At 36.0% G+C, this 24823-nt stretch overlaps 1 protein-coding gene across 3 annotated transcripts in view; it reads right to left on the bottom strand.

Moving 5' to 3' along the window:
* NEK10 (NIMA related kinase 10) overlaps window positions 1-24823 on the bottom strand; it is a 98686-nt gene that overhangs the window by 16413 nt on the left and 57450 nt on the right. The window contains exons 26-30 of one of the 3 annotated variants that reach the window (XM_054191673.1): window positions 18756-18939; window positions 18581-18667; window positions 12989-13037; window positions 10344-10390; window positions 3400-3500 (exon numbers count right to left, since the gene is read on the bottom strand). In XM_054191673.1, coding sequence (XP_054047648.1) covers window positions 3400-3500; window positions 10344-10390; window positions 12989-13037; window positions 18581-18667; window positions 18756-18939 — 468 coding nt within the window. Of the gene's footprint in view, window positions 1-3399; window positions 3534-10343; window positions 10391-12988; window positions 13038-18580; window positions 18668-18755; window positions 18940-24823 lie in introns of all 3 variants that reach the window. The other 2 variants (XM_054191674.1, XM_054191675.1) reach the window with 2 other exon arrangements.

The following is a 24823-nucleotide window of genomic DNA, read 5'->3' as shown; positions in this document are numbered from 1 at the left end:
ATGTGCCTTAGCATAGTTTCCAGGAGGATCTGCTCCACAGTCTTGCCAGGCACTGAGGTAACACTGACTGGCCTGTAGTTTCTCCAGGTCTTTCTTTTTTCCCTTTTTGAAAATGGGGGTTTATGTTTCCTCTTTTGCTATCAGTGGGAACTTCACTAGGTTGCCTTGACTTCTTAAATATGATGGATAGTGGCTTGGCAACTTCATCCACCAGTTCTTTCAGGACCCACAGATGCATGATGTAAATTCACAAAGTGTCATTCCACTGAATTCAGGAAGCTCTTTGACTACTCAAGGAAGGTTTGACCACTAATGATTCACATTCAAACACTGTCACAATATACATCATACAGATTTTTTTTTTCCCCATTGGAACAAATTACTACTCTTAGAGGGCTATAAATCTGAAACAGCTATATTGGCCTCCCAGGAGTCCTCATTTGCTCTGACAAACCAGGCATCAAGGTTACATCCTAAGCATAAAAGACTTCATCAGACAGCTGATTGCATCCAGTTTTTTGTTACAGATAGACACTGCTCTCTTTTCATGCAGATAAGGCCTTCCACATATGCTTTAAATCAGATGTTGAATGTTCCTTAGCCTATAAGTGAGTGAAAAAAAAGATGCTGTAAGGAAAGGCCTGCAAGTTACTCAATAGACTACATGCCACTGCAATGAACTGTGTGCAGTTAATGTACCATGGGCATACTGGGTTATTCTGAAGCAAAAGTGGTAAAGAACATGCCCACTGTTTGAGAAACTCAGAGTTGCCTCAGGCACTAGTGTTCAATTTTAGCTTTTGTTTTAATGAAATCAGATGTCAAATCAGTTGAAAGAAAGAAAGAAAGAAAAAGAAAGAAAGAAAAAGAAAGAAAAAGAAAGAAAGAAAAAGAAAGAAAAAGAAAGAAAAAGAAAGAAAAAGAAAGAAAAAGAAAGAAAAAGAAAGAAAAAGAAAGAAAAAGAAAGAAAGAAAGAAAGAAAGAAAGAAAGAAAGAAAGAAAGAAAGAAAGAAAGAAAGAAAGAAAGAAAGAAAGAAAGAAAGAAAGAAAGAGGCCAAGGATTTACATAACACTTTTTTAAAAGCTTCTTCTTACATTGTTTTCCAGAAATCACTCTGACTCTTGTTCCCATGGAAACTGGATTGGGAAGGCTGCTGGCAGCCCAGAACTAACAGGCAAGAACTCTCCCTTGTAAATTTCAGTTTAGAATTGTCAGCTGAAATACTTAACAGAGTTTTAGAAAACAGCCATGTATTATAAAAAATATTCTACTTTAGATTTTTAAGAACATAAACAAGTACAAGAGAAGCACACAGTACACAGTGAACAAGTACAGGTGTGGATCCTGGTTTCTCTGCCTTCCTGTTCCAAAACCAATTGACACCAAAAGCATCGAAGTTGTTACTACTGCTTCAGTGGTCAATTCTGAGCAAGACTTTGAGTTGCTGTTAGTCCTCAGTTATTGGGCATCCGCATTATGGTAACTTGCATTTAATTAGTAGGCCACTTGAGAAAATCTTCTTCAGCGGAGAGGATAGGTTCACTAATGAGCATCTTGGACATACTCCTATTACAGCATGTACAGACTGAACTGCCTCATTTCTGTTAGCAGAGGAAGGAGATAATTTCCAGTTATTTTAATTACAATTGTCTTCTTTGTTTCCAATAATTTATTTCCTGTATTACCTGTTTTGATAAGTTTGACAGTTTAAAAAAAAAAGACATGTAAAACACACACAAGTTCAGTTATGCTATTCCATTCTAAACAAAACCAAATTTAGCTCAGCAATCTGAAATTCCCTGAGGTGATAAACATCACTTCGCAAATATAAACACTTCATTTTGTAAAGGGAGGCTATCCAGAGGGACCTGGACAGGCTTGACAGGTGGGCCCATGCAAACCTCATGAAGTTCAACCAGGCCAAGTGCAAGGTCCTGCACCTGGGTCACAGCAGTCCCAAGCACGAGTAAGGGCTGGGCAGAGAATGGATTGAGAGCAGCCCTAAGGAGAAGGAATTGGGGGTGTTGGTGGATGAGAAGCTCAACATGACGTAGCAATGTGCACCTGCAGCCCAGAAAGCCAACCACATTCTGGTCTGCATTAAAAGAAGCGTGGCCAGCAGGCCGAGGGAAGTGATTCTGCCCCTCTACTCTGCTCTGGCGAGAACCCACCTGGAGTACTGTGTCCAGCTTTGGAGTCCTCAACATAAGAAGGACATGGACCTGTTGGAACGAGTCCAGAGGAGGGCCATGAAGATGATCAGAGGGCTGGAGCACCTCTCTCCTATGAAGACAGGCTGAGAGAGTTGGGGTTGTTCAGCCTGGAGAAGAGAAGGCTCTGGGGAGACCTTAATAGCAGCCTTCCAGTACCTGAAGGGGGCCTATAGGAGAGATGGGAAGGGAGTCTTTATCAGGGAGTGTAGTGACAGGATGAGGGGTAATGGCTTTAAACCAAAAGAGGGGAAATTTAGACTAGATATTAGAAAGAAATTCTTTACTGTGAAGGTGGTGAAGCACCGGAACAGGCTGCCCAGAGAAGCTGTGGATGCACCATTCCTGGAAGTGTTCAAGGCCAGGCTGGATGGGACTTTGAGCAACCTGATCTAGTTGAAGGTGTCCCTGCCGATGGTGGGGGGTTGGAACTAGATGATCGTCAAGGTCCCTTCCAACCCAAACCATTCTATGATTCTATGATTAAAAGATGTTTATTTAATAACAGCAAATTTTGCAAGTAACTTAATGTCATCCATCTTTCTGGAGAACAAAAAGTTTTCCGTCACGTTTTTAGTTGAGAGTTCAATACAGACTGATATCATTCCCATTTTTGCTTTGGAATAAGCATGAAATAACTTCAACTCTCTTTCACTATGAAACATTTGAACTTAATTTTAAAATAAGTCTTAAGTTTGAAAAAGAACTGACATTCCACAGTATTTAACACATTCAGAATTTGAACTATTGCACTAGAAATCACAAGAAATTATTACTATTTATTGATAATAAAAATATTATTTAGAAGCTATTTAGAAATTATTGCTATAGAGGAAAGCATTTTATGTAGTCTCCATGTCAGTGTATGATATTAAGTCACTTAAAATATTCATATTGCTGGCATGACAGAATGTTGTAAAAATAATTTACTGTACAATCCATTTTTCTGAGGTGAGCCAATGTTTTTTTTCATATGACTCAATTATTGCCATCCGCCACATACTAATATTCAAGGTTAGTCTTTATTTAAATTATATATTTTTAAAGCATCCTGCCATCTGCAAAAATGTCAAGTTCTGTTGTTTTTAAAGAACAGTGACTAAATTAGCAGCACTTTGCAGTACCATCATTTTGACAACAGCAAATAACTAAAAAGTATAGAATGTCAGAAGCAACAGCAATGCATACTTGAGTGATGAAGATAATTTTGTGCAGCTGAATAAGAATCTGCTGAACAGGGTCACTGATCTGACGCACCTTCCTTTGCGATACAGCAATTCCTGCCGATGCTGTAGATGACAACAGTAAAATCAGGAGGACAGCTCATTTTGTTGCCTTAATATACTAATGGTGTACTCTGTTTAAAAACTGTAGATGTAAATATTAAGTTTTAATGCATGACTTGTTTTTCCATTAGTGTTGGGAACACGAAAAGGATAATCTAAAAACTTAAAAGATTAGACAATGTAGCTGATAATGGGTTTCAAAAGAAAATCCTCTTATCTGATTCACTTCTAAGTTACTCCAAGAGAAATAAGTATTAATGTACCTCACAAATCATAAAAGTTTTCCCACATTTATGCAAAAGAAAATTTAAGGAGATGATAAACACAATTTTCTTATTTTAACGGAAATTTTTTTAACATAGACTAACACACATACTATTTATTTTTTAAATATTTTGATGTTTTGAAATTTACTTTCATTTTACCCTAAGAATTATAATAAAATCTCTGATGTGGACCATTTGGAGAACAATTTTATTAAAATATATTTTCATGTCGCCTTATAGTGATGTGTGTTTCTTTATTACAGCTACGTTTTGTTTCCAGCATCTAGCAAGAGCATGTTTTGAGAGAAAATCTCAAGAAAATGTGCAAGAAGCTATGATTCTCTTGGGTCTCCTTTACTTTGCATCAGAAAATTAGTGGTTTCTGTTCTTTGTCATAAATTCCTCCCCACCCGAGATCACCCTATCTAAAGGACGTACGATGGAGACTGTGGAAAGGACCTGTTACCAGCATTCTCCATGATCAAAATGACACCATCATAAAGCACATAAATGCATTTTTCATGTTTAGAGTAAAAGAACATCAATGCTAAGTAAAGAATAATGCTGTAAAAATTCCTCTCCCCGCAAAGGAAAGAATACAGACAATTGCTCCTTATTACAGTCCGTACACTGCTTTTGTTTGCAAATTCCACAAAAATAGTAGTGTTGACCCATGAATATAAGGGAAAAGTGGGGTTTAAAAACTTTTAAATGCAAAGCTAGTTAGATACTGATGAAAAAATGCATGAGGTTAAGCAAACTACAAAATGGGGTTATGCAAACCAGAAAATAGTAACACAGATTCAATTCCCATGTAATGATGAGCCATGCGCATGACATATACACAATGAAAACGTTATCTCCCCCACCCTGCCATATCATATGGAATATAAAGATGGCCTGTCTGAAGAAAAAGAAAAGACTAAACAAATTTAGAAATTAAATGTTTTATCAGCCTTTATCATATCATTTCTCTAAGCATTAACATTTCAAGTAGGCTTGTACACTAGACAGATGAGAAGATAAAATATTTATTGACTAATACTAAGAGGAGATCACGACGTTGGAGATCCACAATAAGAAAGTATTGGCACTTTGAGAAAATAACATTGCTATAAGTTGTTTCTAATATTTTCTTCTAAAACAGGTATTTTATTTTTTTAAAAAAATTTAAACACATTGTATTTGAACATTTCCTTTAGCTATTACCTAGCAACACAAACCATAGACATGAATACACCAATTCATAAACAGTGCACACACAGGCTTATTTATCTAGTTAAGTTAAGCACTTATATAGGTTAAGCACTTATATTTTAGTGCTTAACTATTAAATTGGGTAACCAAATGTGATCTTTGCAAAAAAGCATCCATCGTACCTGATGACAATGACACTACATTTTGTAGTACAAACTTTGAGGTAAAGAATGGAGTCGTTTTAGAATCAAAAGGAAAACATTACTTTTGAATTAAGGATATTGCAGTACTTCAAACATTTAGGCTTCCTCATATAATTTTTATCAGATTATTGTTGATTTTATTTAGATAGGTGTAAATTAATTATCATGGCAAGGAGCAAGAAAGCTGAATTTTTCTTATCTTATGAAAACAGTGAGTAGGTGTAAACCTGTTCTTCTTCCTCTAAGCTAGACTACCATCCTCTGCCAAGCAAATCCATGTACATAATGTATACTTTTCACAGACAAAAGCATTGCAAAGGAAAAGTCATGCATGAATAGAAGCTATGCTTTTCTTTCGCAAAACAAATTTAACACAATTTTAACTATTCATTTACCTCTATGTATTAAAATCAGAAAAAAATATACATATCAGCTATATGAAAATATTTAGTTCTTGGGATCAAGAACTGAAAACAAAAAGTGAAAGTTTATTTCCCCCACTGAACTACTGTTTGGGACTCATCACAAACAGCCATTAAATCAGATATGGTCTTGGTCAACGCGAATTTGAGATAGACATACTTGTCTGCTTTTTCCTGTAGTACAAGTAGCTTGGTGATTAAAAGACTCTGCTCTTTTTCTGAAGCAAAACTGCCCTAATTTACCAGCCAGTAATACCAAATATCCATGTGATTTGTCTCCTGTCATATTCAATGAGATATTTGAAAAACACTAGCCAAAGGCAGCTTGATAAAAAGCAAACCCAAATTCACTTGACTACCTAAATGAGTGAGCATTACTTAAAATTTACAAAGCACACTAAACTCACTACTGATTTGTGAGTATTATATCTAAAAAGTTGACTATTTTGTTAACTAAAGAGCATTATGAATTTCCCTATTGAACCAAAAAAAAAAAAGATATAATAATCTATTTGTGTTCCATGGAGTAATTTTAATTCCAGCCATAAGAACCAATAGAGAAATACCGATGATCAAGCTTTAGGTAATTAACAGAATTAGGACATAGAAGTAAATACTACATATTCTACAAACTGTGCAGATTTACAAAATATCATTCAGATTTTAAATAAAACAATTAAACAAATAGAACAGCTTGATTCTTATTTATTCTTGATTCTTATTTACCTAGTGCTCCTTTATCATGCTTTGCCTGCTGAGAAAGAGTATAGGGCCAAAACTAAATTAGATTCTTGATTTTTTATGTGGTAAATCAGTCATTATTTATGATTTTTAATCTTGCATATTTAAGTCATACACACTGTCAGACACAGAGATTAAATAAAAGTCTATCAGCAGACTGCCACTATAAAACATTTAGTGTATCACTAAAGAACATTAGTTAACAAAATTAGCTTTCCAAGTTGACTATTAGACGTGGAAGCTAAGCAAAGCGCTTAAGTCCAAGTACTGAACTTCAGCCAGCAGCCCTGTATCTCTCTTAAATACAATCATCTCTAAACTTCACTTCAGAGGCTAACTTAGATCCACATTCTAAAATTTGCTCATACAGAAACACCTATGAGGATCATAAAGTCTTATGTACAGATTTACATCCACCTAAACCTCCTTTTTTTTTTTTTTTCTTTTTGAAAAGTAATATGGTATCAAGAATGAAAATTCTACTGAGTGGCAGACGAAATCCAAATACCAAAAGTAATTAGCCTACAACTGAACTATTATAATTTTTTTCCTTTTTAATTTCTGTGCTGGCTACTTTAAAAAAACAGACGACAACAGACATTCACAAACTCAAAGTGTCTAGGGACCAACCAGATCTGAGCTGTGTTCTCACAGAAAATAAAGGGATACAGAAAATGTCATTCTCTATCACAGACACACACATCTCTAGTAGGATCAGGAAAATAATGACATCATTGCTATTATCATATTTTTTGTGGTAATGCCTTTTAGCAGATGGGTTGAGAGAGGCAACTGAAATTCAGTTCAATATTTTTCCCTAAGTCTCCTCTTAATAATCAATAATAGGAAAACAAGTCTTGCATTCCCCGTGAGCCACTTAAGGAAGAATTTAGGTTGGTCTTTCTGCTCAAGGTGACAGTGTAAGCCATGCTATAATAACCTAAAATACTATATGCCATGAGAAGAACAATTTTGATTTATCTCTTTTTGCCTCATTTTCACCACTCTACCAACTGTTTCAACACTGCTATATTCAATCCCAAAATAAATAGTGTTGTCTTGCTGTTACAACCTAGGAATCTTCAGTTTTTGTTAGGATACTGATAAAAACTTTACTTCCTTGACAACGTTACCTTTTTCACTGCTCCCTGTTCTGTGGTATTTGATTTCTCCTTTGCTGTCAATGGCTTGTATTACAAAACAAAAGCAAATAAATAAATGCCCTTTCTTTTGGGGTCTCCTCACATTTATTTTTCTTGTCCTGAATAAAAATATGCTTAGAACGATGTAGTTGCCAAGCCACTCTCCGTGATACCTGAAAATTCATGGCAGTCAGATGAAGCTCCTGGTGACTGGAAAGAGGGAAACGTTGCACCCATTTTTAGAAAGGGAAGAAAGGAGGACCCTGGGAACTACCAACCTGTCAGCCTCACTGCTGTGCCTGGGAAGATCATTGAATAGATCCTCCTAGAAGCTGTGCTAAGGCACATGGAGGACAGGGAGGTGATTTGAGACAGACAGCTTGGCTTCACCGGGGCCAAGTCCTGCCTGACCAACCTAGTGGCCTTCTATGATGGGGTGACTACATCAGTGGACAAGGGAAGAGCTATGGATGTTGTTTATCTGGACTTCTGTAAGGCCTTTGACACGGTCCCCCACACCATATTTCTCTCTAAATTGCAGAGATTTTATGGACTGTTTGGTGGATGAGGAATTGGTTCGATGGTCACATCCAGAGGGTAGTGGTCAATGGCTCAATGTCCAGATGGAGATCAGTGACAAGTGGTGTCCCTCAAGGGTCCATATCGGGACCAGTATTGTTCAATATCTTCATCAATGACACAGGCAGTGGGATCAAGTGCACCCTCAGAAAGTCTGCAGACAACACCAATGGACAAGATGGCATCCAGAGGGACCTGGATAAGCTCGAGAAGTGGGCCTGTGTGAACGTCATGAGGTTCAACAAGGCCAAGTGCAAGGTCCTGCACCTGGGTCAGGGCAACCCTCGGTATCAATACAGGCTGGGGGGATGAAGGGATTGAGAGCTGCCCTGTCAAGAGGGACTTGGGGGTACTGCTGGATGAAAAACTGGACATGAGCCAACAATGTACACTCACAGCCCAGAAAGCCAAATGTATCCTGGGCTGCAACAAAAGAAGCATGGCCAGCAGGTCAAGGCAGGTGATGCTGTCCCTCCACCCTGCTCTCATGAGACCCCACCTGGAGTACTGCATCCAGCTCTGGAGCCCTCAGCACAGGAAAGACATGGATCTGTTAGAGCAGGTCCAGAGAAGGGCCACGAAGATGATCAGAGGGCTGGAGCACTTCTCCTATGAGGACAGGCTGAAAGAGTTGAGGTTGTTCAGCATGGAAATAGAAGGCTCCAGGGAGACTTTATTGCAGCCTTTCAGTACTTCAAGCGGACATACAAGAAAGATGGGGACAAACTTTTAGCATGGCATGTTGCAATAAGACAAAGAGGAATGGCTTTAAACTAAAAGAGGGTAGATTTAGACTAGATATTAGGAAGAAATCTTTTACAATGAGGGTGATTAAGCACTGGAACAAGTTGCCCAGAGAGGCAGTAAATGCGCCATCCCCAGAAACATTCAAGGTCAGGTTGGATGGGGGTACGAGCAACCTGATCTAGTTGAAGATGTCCCTGCTCATTGCAAGGGAGTTGGACTAGATGACCTGTAAAGGTCCCTTCCAACCTAAACGATTCTATGATTCTATCATATCAGCAAACAGAAAGGACCAAGTAGGACATAATACGGATTTCCCTGTTATTTAGTGTATAGAGCTTTCTCTTTTTTCTAGTATGATAGTAACAATACGACTTACCAGTCTAGGACGACCGGGTGTAATGTCTACTTGTAGTGTCTATGTGTTTCAAAGACAGCTAGAGACCCAATGTTCAGCTAGGAACTTTAGGAGTTCCCATAAAGTCCATATACTCCAAGACCACTCCATAATTATATTTTTTTTAATACAGAAGTATACCATTATTTGGGGGGTGAGGGCATGAGTATATGAATAGGCTACAGAGGACTTGATCAAAACTTTTAAGAGTTTTACCCAAAAGGAAAACACTATTGACAAAATATATCAGATTTGCTCAAATTACCCACAGGACTGAAAATATTAACACATGTTGTCTCCACATGTTGTACCTCTGATACGTTAGGGCTGGATAGTGTGTTTAACCTGTGTGCTGGTATTATAATGACACTCTTCAGTAAACAGCACTGAAAACTGTTGGAAGTGGACAACAAATTTTGATTTGTAGTACATAATTTGAATTCTTAATACATTTTTTATATCAAAAAGCTGTGAAATAGAAGTTAGTATAGACAAAAAGTACTTTTTTATGAAAATATTTCAACTGCTCAAAATAATCGTCTTCCAAATATTATTTAATTCAGACAATATGCATTCTGAAATCAGAGCTTTTCTTTCTTACATACTGTGAAGCTTGTCAGTAAGAAATAAAATCTCTCAAATGGAAAATGTGTTTCATCAATGATAATTTATAAATACATGATAATTTACAAGGGCTCTACGAAACATTCCTTTCATAGGAGAAATTTCCATTGCATTCAGCAGAAATTTAGCCAGAATAATGACCATTAAAATGAGGTCTTACTGATTTATTATTGGAACTCATATTTTTTTAAAAATTCCTTAAGTATATTTCAGATATTTGCATCTGAAGTGTAATTATCTCCTTTTCTAACATTTTAAAATATTTATTAGATAATACCCTGATTTTTCATATTTCAAAGAACTACAACGAGAAAACTATGCGACTGACACCCTGTCATGAACAAATCCTCTGTTTTCTTAGTATGGGCCCGGTGCACGCTCAAGAACAGATCAATAGGCAGTAAAGCTGAAAAGCTGAAGAAATAAAACAGGAGACACTCTATATGCAACAGGAGAATAAGGTCTAAAAACTTGGAAATCATTAGGTTTAATTTAAGTTAAAGTTTGATTTTGTTGCAAGCACAAAATTACCTGGTCGCAGTCTTGATCCAGGACCTTCAATATAATTTCTATTATTATTTTAAAAAAATAATAAAAAAAAAGAAAAGTAGTTTTAATTGTGTTTGGCATCAATGACTGTAGAGGAAATATCAGTATTCCCTGACTACTTCTCATGTTTCCTCTAAAGAAAATCTGTCCAAATTCACTAGTTTGTAACTGTGCATTTATAAGTCACATAAAGGCTGGCTTACTCTACATATCCAAAACAACATGGCTTCTACTAAATAAAAGTTAGACTCTATTCCTTTCACTGCTCAGTTTTCAGTGGAAAAGTACAAAAACAGTAAACAGGATTATTTAAAATCTGTCTATTTATATAGACAGATATTTAAAACTCAATCCACTAGACTGCAAATTATTTGCATTTCTACATGTTTAAGGACATTTCAATTAACCCATTTCATGATGAAAAACATAAAGATTAAAGTAATTATTGTCTAGTGGATAAAAACAGGAGTAATAATGCATACAGTACTAGTAAAGTGGGGAAAAACAATTAATATGACATCACCAGGACAGCAATACCTCAATGTCAGAAATACAAGTCCAGATGTTTCAATGCTAGCTTCTGCTCTATACTCTACACAAACACTTCCCAGCCTGCAGAATTCAGCAGCTGAGATAAGCAACAACAAACGGATACAGACAGATGGGGAACTGAAAGAACCAATATGATGTCCTGATGGATGGCAGTCTCAACAGCCCTAGCATGACAAGAATTTTTCTGGTTTTAGGCAGTAGGGAAAACTACAGTCTCAAGGAGTAGTTATGAAGTAAGATAAAGAAATAGTTTTGCTAATGTTTACGTGAGGGGCCGAGATAGAGAAAAAAAACATGTGCTAGCTTCAAAGCTCAGGCTTCAGGGGGCTGCCATTACTGACTGCAGCAGGACTAAAGCCGGAAAGCTAGTGAGTGATAAGTGACAGACTGGATGGTGAAATACTAAGAACAACTCTGAAAGAAAAAAACCAAAGTATTGCATCTGAAGTGATAGGAAAAGCACAATCAGTAAAAGGATACACACAGAAGATGGCAAGGTTGAAGGAAGGGCTGTTGAGATGTTCCTTGCAGCAGTCTTCTGAATGGGCATTTGAGTAACTAGAATGCATGTATCAAAACCAGGAAAGATGTCTGCATGATAGCCTTACGAACTCAAGCAAGAGTTTTAGCAGCTTATATTGGTAGGAAAGGTCATATCTTAGAGGTGCCAGGCAGAACACTGAGACTTATTCTGAATGCAAGAACACTGAATGCAAGTTAAAGTGGATGCTCAGATGTAAAAGTATTGGTGAGGATGGGTATTATTTTCGAGAACGGTCAAAACCTGAGCTAATGGGCAAGACTTCAGGTACAGGCAATTATGACATTCCTTTTAGTTATGTAGTACTCAATTGTATGGCCACAAAGAGATCTTACAGAGATAAGCAAAAATTTAGTATAGACAAAAGGAAATACATCTGGTGTACACAGCTAAATCTATGATTTGCAGTATAATTTTGCAGGTAGATGAATGAGTGGACACATTTGCACAGGCAAAGACAAGATGCAGAAGAAAAGAGAAGAGAATCAGTGATAAAGCCATGTGTAACATTCAGAGGAAATCAGATGAACAGATAAACTAATATCCGTCTGCATGGTCCTTAAGAATATTTTCAAAAGATAGGGGGAGAATTAGAAAAGGAAAGTCAGAAGATTCAGAAAAGCATGATTTTAAGAAGACAAAGATAGCGCCAATGGTAAATAGCAGATCAAGAAAATAAAGGAATTAAACAGCTTAGTAAGAGTTGCTACAGCAATATTCCTTAAGTGAAAGCTGGCTCAAACAGGGTCTGTGGAGAAAAAGGGGAGAGGAATCAATACCATTATTATAGATACTTGCTTAGTTAACTGAAAGGTAAGAGGAAGAAATTACTTAGGAGGCAGATGGAGCCAAGAGTGATTTGGGGCTTTTTTCAGATGTGAAAGAAAAGCAAAAATGAAGAAACAAAGAGTAGAGTCTATGAATAAGAGTGGTGCCGAGGAGAACAGAAAAAAATAATGGTCGGTCAAGAATGTCTTTGATGCATTTCTGAATAAATAACAGAAGAAAAAGGAAAGACATTTAGAAGGAGAATAGGGATGGCCATGCCATATTCTGTTTCAATTTGTTTCCTTTTTGAAAGAAATGAGGACTCCAGAATTCCAAAGATTGGTATCTACGTTTATATAGAAGGTCTAGAGGAGTTCAAAGGGACAAGATACTACTATACACTAACAAATGCACAAACACATTTTTCTATGGAAAAACAGCTGCTTAAAAATGCAAACCCAGAACTTGGCTACCCAACTAGTGTCAGTTTAAGCTGATATAGCAAGGTGCACTTTTAAAACTATTTCTCAGTTTAATGCCAGCCCTTAAATTACTCACGTAAAGATTCTGTGTGCAAACACCCTCTAACAATATCCTCAAGCAGATTGAGTGTCATAGGCTGAGATAAAATGAAGTTGTAGTGATAAGTAAGGGAATGTTTCATAAAGGCAACCTCTCAGTTGTTCCACTGCGAAATGAACAACTGGAATTGATCATAATAATGATCAATTATATAATCTATATTAAAATCATAAATTTTACCTACCTAATCTGAGGTTGTCTTTCAGAAGCACTAAAACTTCGTTTAATTATACCTGAAACAAATGCATAAATATTATCACTGCCTCAAATAAAATACATGCATACATGTTAATATGTTTTATTTCCCAGACATGGTGTCAAAATAACTTTTTTAAAGCAGTGTCAAACAAACTCCAAATCCCCATTTGACTATGGAGTTGCTGTTTGATGTATCAAAGATTTGCTTGCATCATAACTAAATTTTCATCCCTGCATAGTATTTTAATAAATATTTTCAGAATTTCACAGAAACTAATAATACATACTGACTAGATGTCCACAGAAGATATATCTGGATTTGCATTAAATTACTATAGTTACAGCTACCACCCTAGCCACAAAATTGTCTCTAGTCTGAATAAACAGCTAGAAAATTTACCTACTTTCTCAGAGGACCTTTGATGGGTTGTCTAAATCTTGTTCTACCGGAGTTTTATTGCTGCCATTCTGTTAGCTAACTATTCAAACTACTACATACGCAATACCTTACTTCTTAAATAATCCTACTGATTTTAAGACCTTGAAGAAAGGGGTATGACCAGTTATTTGTCAAACATCAAATCAGCAATAAAACTGAACCAAAACATTTATGTAATTTATTGCACAGTGCTAAAAAATGGGAAGAGGGAGGGGTAATGATTGATGATAATTATTATTTATGCATTTGGAAAGCATCATATTAAAGCAAGTATCTGTCTTAAGCATCTGTCTTCAAACATTCCTGTAAAACCATTTATTTGATGGTAATTTTGACATATGAGAGCACTCTCTCCTACAAATGGCATCTCATTTTGAATGAGGACTAAGCGTATGTTTAAATCAAAAGATTTTTCAGTTAACTGAAAGTCTGCCTAGTAAGATTAGTAAATTCTTCAACAACTTTCCCTTATAATTAATGCATTTTAATATAATACCCTGCATCCTTGTCTACATGACATGTTTTTTCAACATTAGTAACATCATAAGCATTATTACAGAACAAGAACAGAGGCATCTAATCACTCAAACAGTAGCTAAGAAAAAAAAAGATTTTATGCCAAACTTATACTAGTTTTCCCATTGTTGGTCATGTAACGGCAGTTATACTAGTTCTAGAGGTAGAGGTCTTTTAGAGAACAAACACATTTCTGAGAGTCTTAAATCTTTTCTTTGTGTTCAAACACACTTTCTGTCATGCTCTGAAATATAGTGTGTCTGGTTTTCTTACTTTTCTGAGATCCTCTGAATTTAAAAAAAAAAAAATCCTGAAGGAGGCTTGCATCTGTTACACAGAATTCACTTTAAAACCAAAAGAAATTATACATCTTTAGGCCAAATCTGTCTCCCTAAAAAGAAGATACACAGACAGACAGAGAGGTAATGAAAGAAAAAGCAACAGTATTTTATTCCTTGCTAATGCTTTGCTTACCAAGACAGATGTTAAAACTCTGTCATAGTTAGGCCAAAAGAAGGTTTGATAAGAACAGTTGATAGCTGTTAATATCAACTGTTAGTAACAGTAATAGCAAATAAACTAGGCCATTATAGAAGCAAAGATAGTTCAATTAACTTTAACACTGAGACAAAAAAATAGATAGGAAAATAGAGTGTCCACTGTCTAGAAAGTAAAGAAGGCCTTTGAAAATGAAAAAATATGACTGTGCCAAGGAACAGATATTTTACCTGCTTAGGATGCAGACACAATAATGCAAATACAAAAGCAGAAGCTCTGACTGAACCTAAGTCTTGTTGCTTGGTGTAAGAATTTTGAGTTACAACCTCAGACACTCTGTTATAACAAAGACGATAATATATTATAGGCATATATGCGAGAAAACCTGTAACAGAAGCCACTTGGCTAGAAAGGCTAAGTTTGAACACAGCTGTTTGCTAAAATTTTAAAAACAGCTCCCCTTTCAAAGTATTCATACACAAAATTGGATTTGAAATACTATACCCTTTCGCTGCTTCAAATAAACGGTCTCTCTATCAGTAAAGGGCTCATATCCAAATTTGCTTGATCAGTTTGATGACTCACCACATTTGACTTGCTAATCTGCCAGCTTATGAGTGTATTTACAAGTGCATGATATTTCACACCAGAGAGTCTGCCTCACCACTCACTGTACACAGCAGAGATGCAGTATTTTCTGATTCATATGCTAAAGTTAGGAAAATACTTATTAGTAATCTGAATCTTAGACATAGTCAAATTGGGAAAAACAAGCCTACAAAACACTGTAACATCTCCCAGATTCTTAACAGAAAACCCATTGTGCAAATTATAGGTTCCTTGATGCAATAATAATTTTCAGCAAATTTCGTAAGCTTTCCCTTCACAATCTAAAGAACCATATATAGCAGATGTGAGACGATCTTGCCCCAAGACTTCCAAAATATCTAAATGTTTTACTTAAAGAAAAGAAAACTTCTAAAATCATCAGATGCAAAGAATATAAGTGATCTGAATTAAAAAAAAAAAAAAAAATCTCTGTGATCACAGAACTTGCAAGATAGAAGGTAGCTGCCTGCAATTAAGCCCAAATTTTGAACGAAACTACTAGTTCTGGACAGCAAGTGACATTACTGAATGGGTATTTTTCTCCTACTGTGTTTGTTGTTATCCTCAAAAATAGTTAAATTTGGAGCTAAGTGATGACCTAAACTCAGAGCTCAATCATTTGCTGCATACAACATGCAGAATTCCTATTTTGAGAGTAACCTAGTTCTAGAAATCCCCAGTTATTCAACTGGATACTTTTGACTGCTTTGAGCATTACCTGCACAAGACTCAAGTCCTGGCACTGTGTAAACAAGTAGTTTTTCTAAAAGTTCAAAGAAAGAAATAGGAGGCCTTTCTAGAGTTACATCACTAGAATATTCTTCTGGCAAATCTGTGATCTCTTCATTACATGGTAACTCTGAATACCATTGCATTGCAGAAATTTTCGCGAGGAAAGGAGTCCTGCATCTCCACATATTTGCTTATTAGTCACGGGTTAGATAAGTTCAGAGATTCCTCCAATACTGGAAACATATACTAAATTATGAGGTAACAGAAAAAACCCTAAGCAAGATACAGCACAACAACTGGACTGTGCATTGAGACTTTGTAGCCTCATGAAAAGCTAGCAGGGGAGCAATTCTGAAAGGGACCTATTGTACGCTTACCTTTTTATTGTGAAGAAGGTCAGAGGGCAAATACATAAAACCCTAGGGAACAGGGTTTTCTAATAGCATATTTTACACAGAACTAGTCTTTCAATGTATTTAGGACATTGCCCTGATTGCAGTGTAAATGAACAGGATTCAAGGAAACAAAAAATATTTTCTAAAAAGTGTTCCCAGATACAGAGTAAATATTTAAACTCTTAGGAGTTGTTAAAGGAGCTGGTCTTGTAGAACTACATTGTCTACAATAATCCTTTTCTTAAAGCATAATTGAAAAGCACAGGGTATGTAAAATTATTAAAAATATTATGAAAATTAGTGGACCATAAAAAAAGCTGACCACACTGTCACTCACATGTGTACCAGCTTCTGTGCCACTGAACAACTCAGCATTATCACACCTTTTTACAAAATACCATCCCGGTTTTAAATTAGAGCGGTATTTTTCTACTTTTGCAGATCATGTTTTCTCTGAAAGTGATGTGACGGCAGCACGATTAGACAAACCCTTTCAAGACCCTAATCAATATACCCTTAACTGAAACTCGTATTTTCATGTTAGCAGTTTCCAAGTTAGCTAGATGAAAGTTGGTCGATTTTCCAGCATTAATTTTCCAGCATTAATTAATTTGCAAGCATTAATTACAACTGATCTACAATGCTAACTTCAGCATTAAGAAGAAATTACAGGTGATCTAAGAACATACGACTTCAGAATTATTTTACTGAAAAAGCAATCCTGAAGTATCTATATAACAATTAAAGTGCATGCTCAGAGGAAAATGGACAACTTCTAGAAATGCTGATTAAAGTTAATAGGATTAATAGGAACTGACTGGATCTTTCCACTTAAAATATTTCATTAAATCAATGGAAACCTGGCACAAAAATATTTCAACATTAGAAAAAGTTGATGTTTTGTTAATGTCCAAATCTTAACAAAGAAAAATTAACAATAAGGAAATCATTAACAGTAATGCTTTGGGTGTGGCAAATTACAAACTACACAAAGATTTCAAATGTCTGTGTACAATGCTGAACTAGCCCACAAAGAATTACATTTCTGGGAGATGCACAATGTGTTATTCTTCAGCATAAACACCAAAATAGAACATTGCCTCCACAGGCTGCTTTTCTTCAAGAGGTTCCTCTATGCAGCCCCCTCCCACAGTCAGACCAGGCTTCCCTGTACCCTGTAAACTTCTCTTGTTAGTCTCTTAGCACGAGAAAGTAACAGATAAAGTTTTTTAAAGAAAACTTTGACAATAAACTCAGGGCTGGTTAGCTGCAGGTCCTCCAGCCTGTACGTAAGCTATCCATTTACAATTAGCAAATCACATTAATGGGTTTTAAGTAGAATTATCAAATCATTTATTTGGCTAGACATTTCAATTAAAAGCATCCATATTTCTTCAGTACCTAGGCCAAAATCTGAAGGAAATCCAGACAGCAAATAGGACTACAAACAGGTAAATAATGTTATTCTACATTTTTTGAAGCCTGCAACCTTGCAATAATAATATTTGTTGATCTTCAGACAACTACACTCCCTTTACCTTTTGAAAGCAGAATTTAAATCACCCACAGGCTTTCTATCAGAACTTCATGGGATGAATGCAAATCTCAAATTTTGCTCAGCTCTAATATCAGTCTTTTTCTTCTAGTATAAAATGCTCTTTGATTTTCTCTAATCAGAATCCCACCCCATTTAACAGGTAGATCATGGTAGCTCATAATTTAGTAGGTAGCTCACAGTGGTTACAGATGTTTCACATCTCTTTTTTTTTTAATTTTCATATTCAGAATATAATCCAGAAAACTATTACTTAAGATAATACCCAACACAGCTGGTGCTTTCCTATCTGATTACCATAAATAACTACGGGCAGAATTAATGCTATGTTTTGTCACATAATCCCTTCCTAATTCAAATATGATCATTAAGCAATCCTTCAGTTCCATTCAGTCAATACATCTAGACAGCTAAAGGTTGCCTCTTTCAAGTTTCTTTTTTACACCCTCTAACAGGGCACTCCATTTATTCATTTGCATAGCACTATTGTTACTGAGACAAAAGTTTTCAAACTGTCTTCCTTCTGTTTCTTATCAACACTAATTATCTTATGCTTCAAATCTAAAAACACCTTCTTTGGCAAGTTGCCCAATAATATTCCAGTTTTCATAGCCATTACTGCAAAACACAGGAACAAGCTACACAAAGACTGTGATGCAAAATGTATTATACTGGAAATGGCTGCCACGGAAGCGGTTATTTTATTTTGCTTTTCTTTAGCACCCGCAACAGATAATGAACTTGCAACAAATCATGAAATACCCTAATATTTTGGAATAGATAACTACTTTGCTATTAGAAAGTTGTGTACGTTTCATTCTTAATGATTCTTACCAATAGCAGACTCTTTCCAATTACTTGAACTGGAGCTGCTTGAGTTGTCCAGTATGTCCAGCTCATCATCTAATTCAGATAACATATCTGTGCATAAAAATGAAAGCAAAGAAGCTTTTAACCCACCTCTGACCAGCATAATAGTATTCCTGATGCTTCTTTTGCTAATGTCTACCTTTCTCAGAGTTCTCTGAAGTGCTGTGATCCTCTACCAGGATTTCTTCATATGTTCTTTCCTCATCTTTTCCACATGCAGATTGACAGCTTTCAGCTAGGAGGTCATTTTTTTCTGAAAAATCACTTTTGCAACTGGCTGCTCCACTGCTCCTGTTATGAAGGCTCAACTTCTCGTAATTTTTCTGACAACAAAGAACAAAAAGGAAGCGTTACATATTGTCCTTATCCAGCACTCATCAGAAAATCTGCAAATGAAAGTGTCACTTGTGTATACACACACAGATAAAAATATACTTTTTGTTCCCACTCAGCTGTTAGTCCAGGATTACATGGTACCTGGTTCAGTTACTGGTTCTAAATTTAGAGCAAAACTTTCAAACTCTTAATCTAAACAAATTATTTCTAGCCTTTACATAAAAGGAATCTTTTTTTCTTGATTAAGGTCTTTTCATAACAAGCACTGAAAGTGGAAAAAAATGAAATAAATGCCAGACCAGAAAGAAATATTGAACAATACAAAAAATAAAAGACTGGACAAAGATAGTAGGTTCCCAGACACAAGCAATGGGAGATTTACTCTCTTCCAGCTTAGATAATAAACAGCAGACTAGTTCTGGGCAATGCAAAACCTGTACAACAGTCAAGATGGTAGCAAGATATGAAGTGGACTTGATATGATGTGATGCTAGAGAGACTCCCCAAGGCTGAACTGACCAAACGCTGACCGGCATTACCAAAGCAGAGCTAAGAAAATCAAAACATGGTATATAAATAATTTGCCTGTAACACTTAAGTGCTGAATCTTGTTTGTAGCATAGGGTTCTTTAATGAGTATAAAATGCTGCTTCTGCTGCTGTCAATGTTTATAGCTTTTCTGGAAAGAATAGAGAACCCTGATCTCTGTTATTGCTTCTACCTTAATGCAACATATTTTGAAGGCAGACTGTTTTTATGATCTCTTTATATATTGTTCTAAGTCTTCTTGTATTGTTTCTGTTGTGCGTAAATAAATTCATGCTTCTTTTTACTTTATCTTGTCAGAGCAAAGTGCGATAAAGAAGAGGAGATATATCACACAAATATATCAGATTAAACAAGTGAGTATCTTTAATATTAAAGTAATTTCAGGAGATAATACATTCCTAAATACTTATATTCTTACCAAGTGCGTCAAAGACAATTTGGCCTGTATCTAAGACAATGTTCTTCCAAAGTTTTTCCCATGAAGTATTTTGACCTTACTGGGACACAGCAGAATGGGTGCACTAGAAACCCTTCCTCCCTCAGAAACCTAATTGCACCCCTGAGCACTGACTATACCTCTGCCTGTGTAATGGTCTGCTTCACTTATTTCCCTATCTTTTGTTCTATTCCCAAAACTATAACTTAACTTGTAAGAGATGCCTTGTCAACCTCTTCTCTTAAAATTCAGGTGGGGAAAGATAATTTTATACTTAAGTACTGGACCGAGCTTATGTCCAAGATGCCACAATAGCAATGACTGTGGTGTACCACAGTATGACAACTGCTAACGATGATTCTCAAGCTCACTTAAAGAGAGCAGTCTAGTCATGGCACATGAGTACACTTATTGTACCCTGAACAGTCAGTGCACAATTACCAAAGAGAACCAATTCACCTGTTCCACATGAAAGAAAACAAAGTACAGAGAGAGACGGGTCAAACAGCATGGACATTTCAAACTTAAAATTCCTTCCAACATTGCCAATACTGAACCTCACACTCAAATGACTAATTGTTAACAATAACTTGTAAATCATGGGGATCTCAGGGGGGAAAAAAAAGATCAAAAAGACTGCTGTTACCAATTGGTGTCAGATCCAACTGCCACATCAAGAAAGAAAATCTGTTTGAAATGCGTGAACTGAATTCTGTAGACCTCATGATAAAATTAATCATCAGACCTGCTATAGAAACTGTGCAGAGATCAGTGAAATGTATTCTAAAGCCCTAAAGCAGTTATATAAGCTGTAAAGCTATAACCTGTCCATACACTTATCCTTCGAAGAAATCCATGAAACAGTGGGAGATTCAAAACACCACAAACATTGAAACATGAGTTAGGTTGATATATATTCATTTGAACTGTGCTCATACCTACACTTGATTCTAGAGTCCAGTATTTTACAAATCTTTCTGGAGGTTTCATCAGTTGATCCAGTTTATTTTCACATTTTCATAATAAACTAGTGCCTCAGTTTCCCCATGGGTCAGATTACTTGCCAATTTGTTGAAACAGACTTTACCTTCTAGATAAACAAACAGAGTTCAAAAGGAAATCTAAGTGGAAAAGTGCCCCTGTGGAAAAAAATGTTCAAATTATAAACCAATTAAAATTTTTTTCCAGGATTCATCTTTCTTTATGACTGAGCAAAAGCATCTCTGGAAACACTTGAAATTTGTGTCCTAGCCATGAAGAAAAATCTCTGTCTACAAGCGAGACTCTTCATTCATATCCTGTACACTTGCACTATCTCTCTCTTCACTGGTCACCATCACCACTGTAAAATCAGATATACTTTATTTTTGGAAACATGAAACCTAAACTGGTCTTTTCAACTTCCAACAGAAACCTAATCTTTATAAATTAAAGTTAACACTGTCAAAAAAAATAAAATCTATTGTTTAGCTCTGTTTTGCCATCTTGCTGTCCAGAAGAATTAACTTTTCTGTCTTCAAGAAATATAGAGCTCTCTAGTGGCATTTGCAAACAGTGTTTAATTAATCTTTTTTATTAGATACAAGTAATTACAGCATTATACGACTCAGTTGAATTTCTATTTCAAGGGAAAAAAAAAACAGAACTACTTCCACCATTAAACTATTTATAAAAAACTAGAAGATAGCAATAAAACGAGTAACAGCTAACATGAAATTGTCAGGAGGGGGAAAAAAAAAAAACCATACTAAACCAATGTGCGTGTTTCTGTAACAGGGTGACAGCTATTGTGCATTGGGAACAAAAAGTAGATGTTAGTTATAATGGTTTTAGTAAGGCTTTTGTCAATGTTTCTCATGATATCTTACAAGAAAGCTAGGGAAGTGTGACCTAGACAAAATCACGATCACTTGGCTGTACAATTGACCATAAAAATTGTACTCAACTTGGTAACTACTTTGAGTGTTTGTTAAACTGAAAATGGGTAGTGAGCACAATTTCTCAGGCTCCCTTCTGACCTTGTTCCAAAACCATGCAGTGTTGTCACTGAACTACAATCATAATCTGCATAATGGGATGGATAGACTGCTTATTAAATGTGCATAGACCGTGATACATTCACATCACATATCATATTACAGCATATACATCATTCACAGCTTTGCATTAGTACAAGTGACAATAGGTTTCAAAGAAAGTTTTGATAAACCGGAGAAACTGAAAGAAATGATGAAGTTTAAATAGAGAGAATACAAAGTTCTACAAGCAGGGAGAAACAACTGTACAAATGCATAGGCTGGGGAAGGACTGGTCAGACAGCAGCTCTACAGGAAAAGATATGAGGATTTTGGTGCATCAGAAACAGAGCATGACTCAATGATACCATGCCGTTATGAAAAGGAAACGTCATATTGGGATGTATAAAGAAGGGAATCATCTCTAAGGACTGGGTAATCTTTCTATTTGGTACCAATAAGGTTCTCGGTTGGAGTAATTGTGTCCAGTTTTGAACACTACACTTCAAAAATGTGGAGAGACAGCAAAGGAGAGAAATGAGAATAATCAGAGGTCTACAAAACACAAATAACAAAGTAAGGCCGACAGAATTTGATTATTCAATCCAAACAAAAAAATTACAGAGGAGTGATATAACATGTAAGAGAAAAAAGTAACTCTTACGTATTTCCACTGTGGGGAGGACAAAAAGTAAGCAGCTTAAGCTGCAACAAATAAAATTTAGGCTAGACTTTAAGACCATCTAACAGTAATTAAGTGCTCAACTATTGCATCTATCTAAGATCCTGCAGAGAGAAGTAAGTGTTCATACACTATGCAACAGGTTTGCATGTGCTCAGTAAATGCAGTGTTCTGGGGACATTCGGGACCTAGTGCTCTCAGAGCAATTATATGACACTTAAGAGCGGGTCTGAAAATTTCAAGTGTCATATACATCCCGTATGCACACATGCGTAAGTCCATCTAATATCTCCTGGAAACAAGACATACATAACAGATCTACTCTGTCAGGCATACAAAGCGAGACCGACATTTTCAGCAACTATCAGACTAACTGCAGATACGGTGTACACCACAGTGTATGTGTGCTCTGGGTATGCCCAGGATTTCTTCTGACAGTGCTTCAGGCATCCTCATGGTTTTCCAGGCACTATCTTCAGACAGAAAAAAACCAAGACTCATTCAGACATGTGGTTGCTGCCTGTGAAGGCAGTTTTTGCATTTCTGCCAGTTCCAAACTGTTCCCCAATTTGGCATAGTTTGTCTTGGGAGAGACTTTCTATCACTTGACATTTTTATGAATGACTGGTCAAATACCTGTCAGGAGTGACAGGTAGCTCTAAGGCTTGGAGACGGACAAGACAATCTCTGACAACTCTTCCTGCCATATATTCCATGATTCTATTAAAGTACTTTGACGCACTAACAAATTGAAGCTGAATTAATCATATTATGGGTTTGTCCTTAATGGTTTGATCACATATTTTCACAGGTAGTAACTTGGCTGTGATGACTATTTTCTACATTCAGCAACTCTTAAAAAAATTACACCTGCAAAGCAGTTTTTGCATAACTATTTTATTCTCCAAACATAAACAGTATAAATCTAAAAAGGTTACTTTCTTCTTATCCCATCAACTGTAATTTCTAACATTTAAACTTTAATTCCAGTACCTGCTTCATAAATGCCAAGACAGAATGGTGTCAGAACAAAATCAATGGAGTGAAAGGTGGAAGAAGAAAACAATTTGTGGAATGCTAAGCTTTCATGACATTCCCGAGGTCCCACTCATTTCCAATGCAATGGGAATTGTATGCAGCTGCGCACAGACAGGCACAATCATTCATTGGTTTTAATAATTTTTAAATTTTTTTTAAGAATCAATTTTTAATAAAAATAGGAATTGAATATTCTAACCTATCGTAAAGATTGGACTCTTTTGCTGAAATATTAATAACCTGTTGCATTCTAAATATTCTAAAAACAAACATACTCTTTCCTTCAACCAATACAAAAACAGTTGTTTTAAGAAAAAAAATCTTTTATGCATTGATTGGCTGAATTAAGCATAATATATCTAAAAAAAAAAGAAAAAGGAAATTAAAATGAACATTAATCCAATCTTTATCTCTTTTTCAGAGTCAACAAAAAAAATAGATTAATTCAAATTTAATTGATAATTAAGCACTACTTTGTAATGTATGTGCTGATGCTTATAAACTGACATGATTATTAGCACAATTGCCAATGGTGCAGAACTGCATTTGGGTATGGGGGGAAATGACTTGGTGAAACTGCAATTAAATCATTTTGTATTTCTTTGCCTTTCAGATAGCTCTGATCCTGTTCTCATTTTTTCTAAAAACATGAGAGAATTTATGTCTGTTTTTAATTACAAGAGTTGCCAGTAGTCTCAGGGTAGTTACAAAAGCATGGATTCTTAAACCATGAGCTTTAACCCTTCCCCCTTTGGCCACAGTGGATGAAGAAAAAGATTGGGATAGAGAAAACCCGTTCCTGGGGATAAAGAAGAGTGGGAGCAGTAGCATGCTCTGTATTTATAGGTATTCCTACAAAATGCTTCACAATTATTTACATTAGGGTCTTTGTGACAGAAAGAACACAGAAAGAAATCCCAAAGTTTCTCAAGACTTTAGACACACCATTCATGTTTCTAAACTAATCTAGGAAAGTTATAATACAATCTACTCCTAATTATCTACAGGTGGATTATGAAGGTTTATGCCACAAATGGAAGACAGGAAACTGCATCAAGAAAAGGAAGTTACTCTCAGAGAATATATTAAAAGTGGGCAGACATGATAGACTACCTGACTGATAAGAATAGCAGGAGATACAAATGGCTCAT

This window comes from Rissa tridactyla, chromosome 2 (genome assembly GCF_028500815.1).
Source record: "Rissa tridactyla isolate bRisTri1 chromosome 2, bRisTri1.patW.cur.20221130, whole genome shotgun sequence".
NCBI classification, from domain to species: domain Eukaryota; kingdom Metazoa; phylum Chordata; class Aves; order Charadriiformes; family Laridae; genus Rissa; species Rissa tridactyla.
The sequence above is the reverse complement of the archived record's forward strand: the minus strand, read 5'-3'. Positions and strand labels throughout refer to the sequence as shown.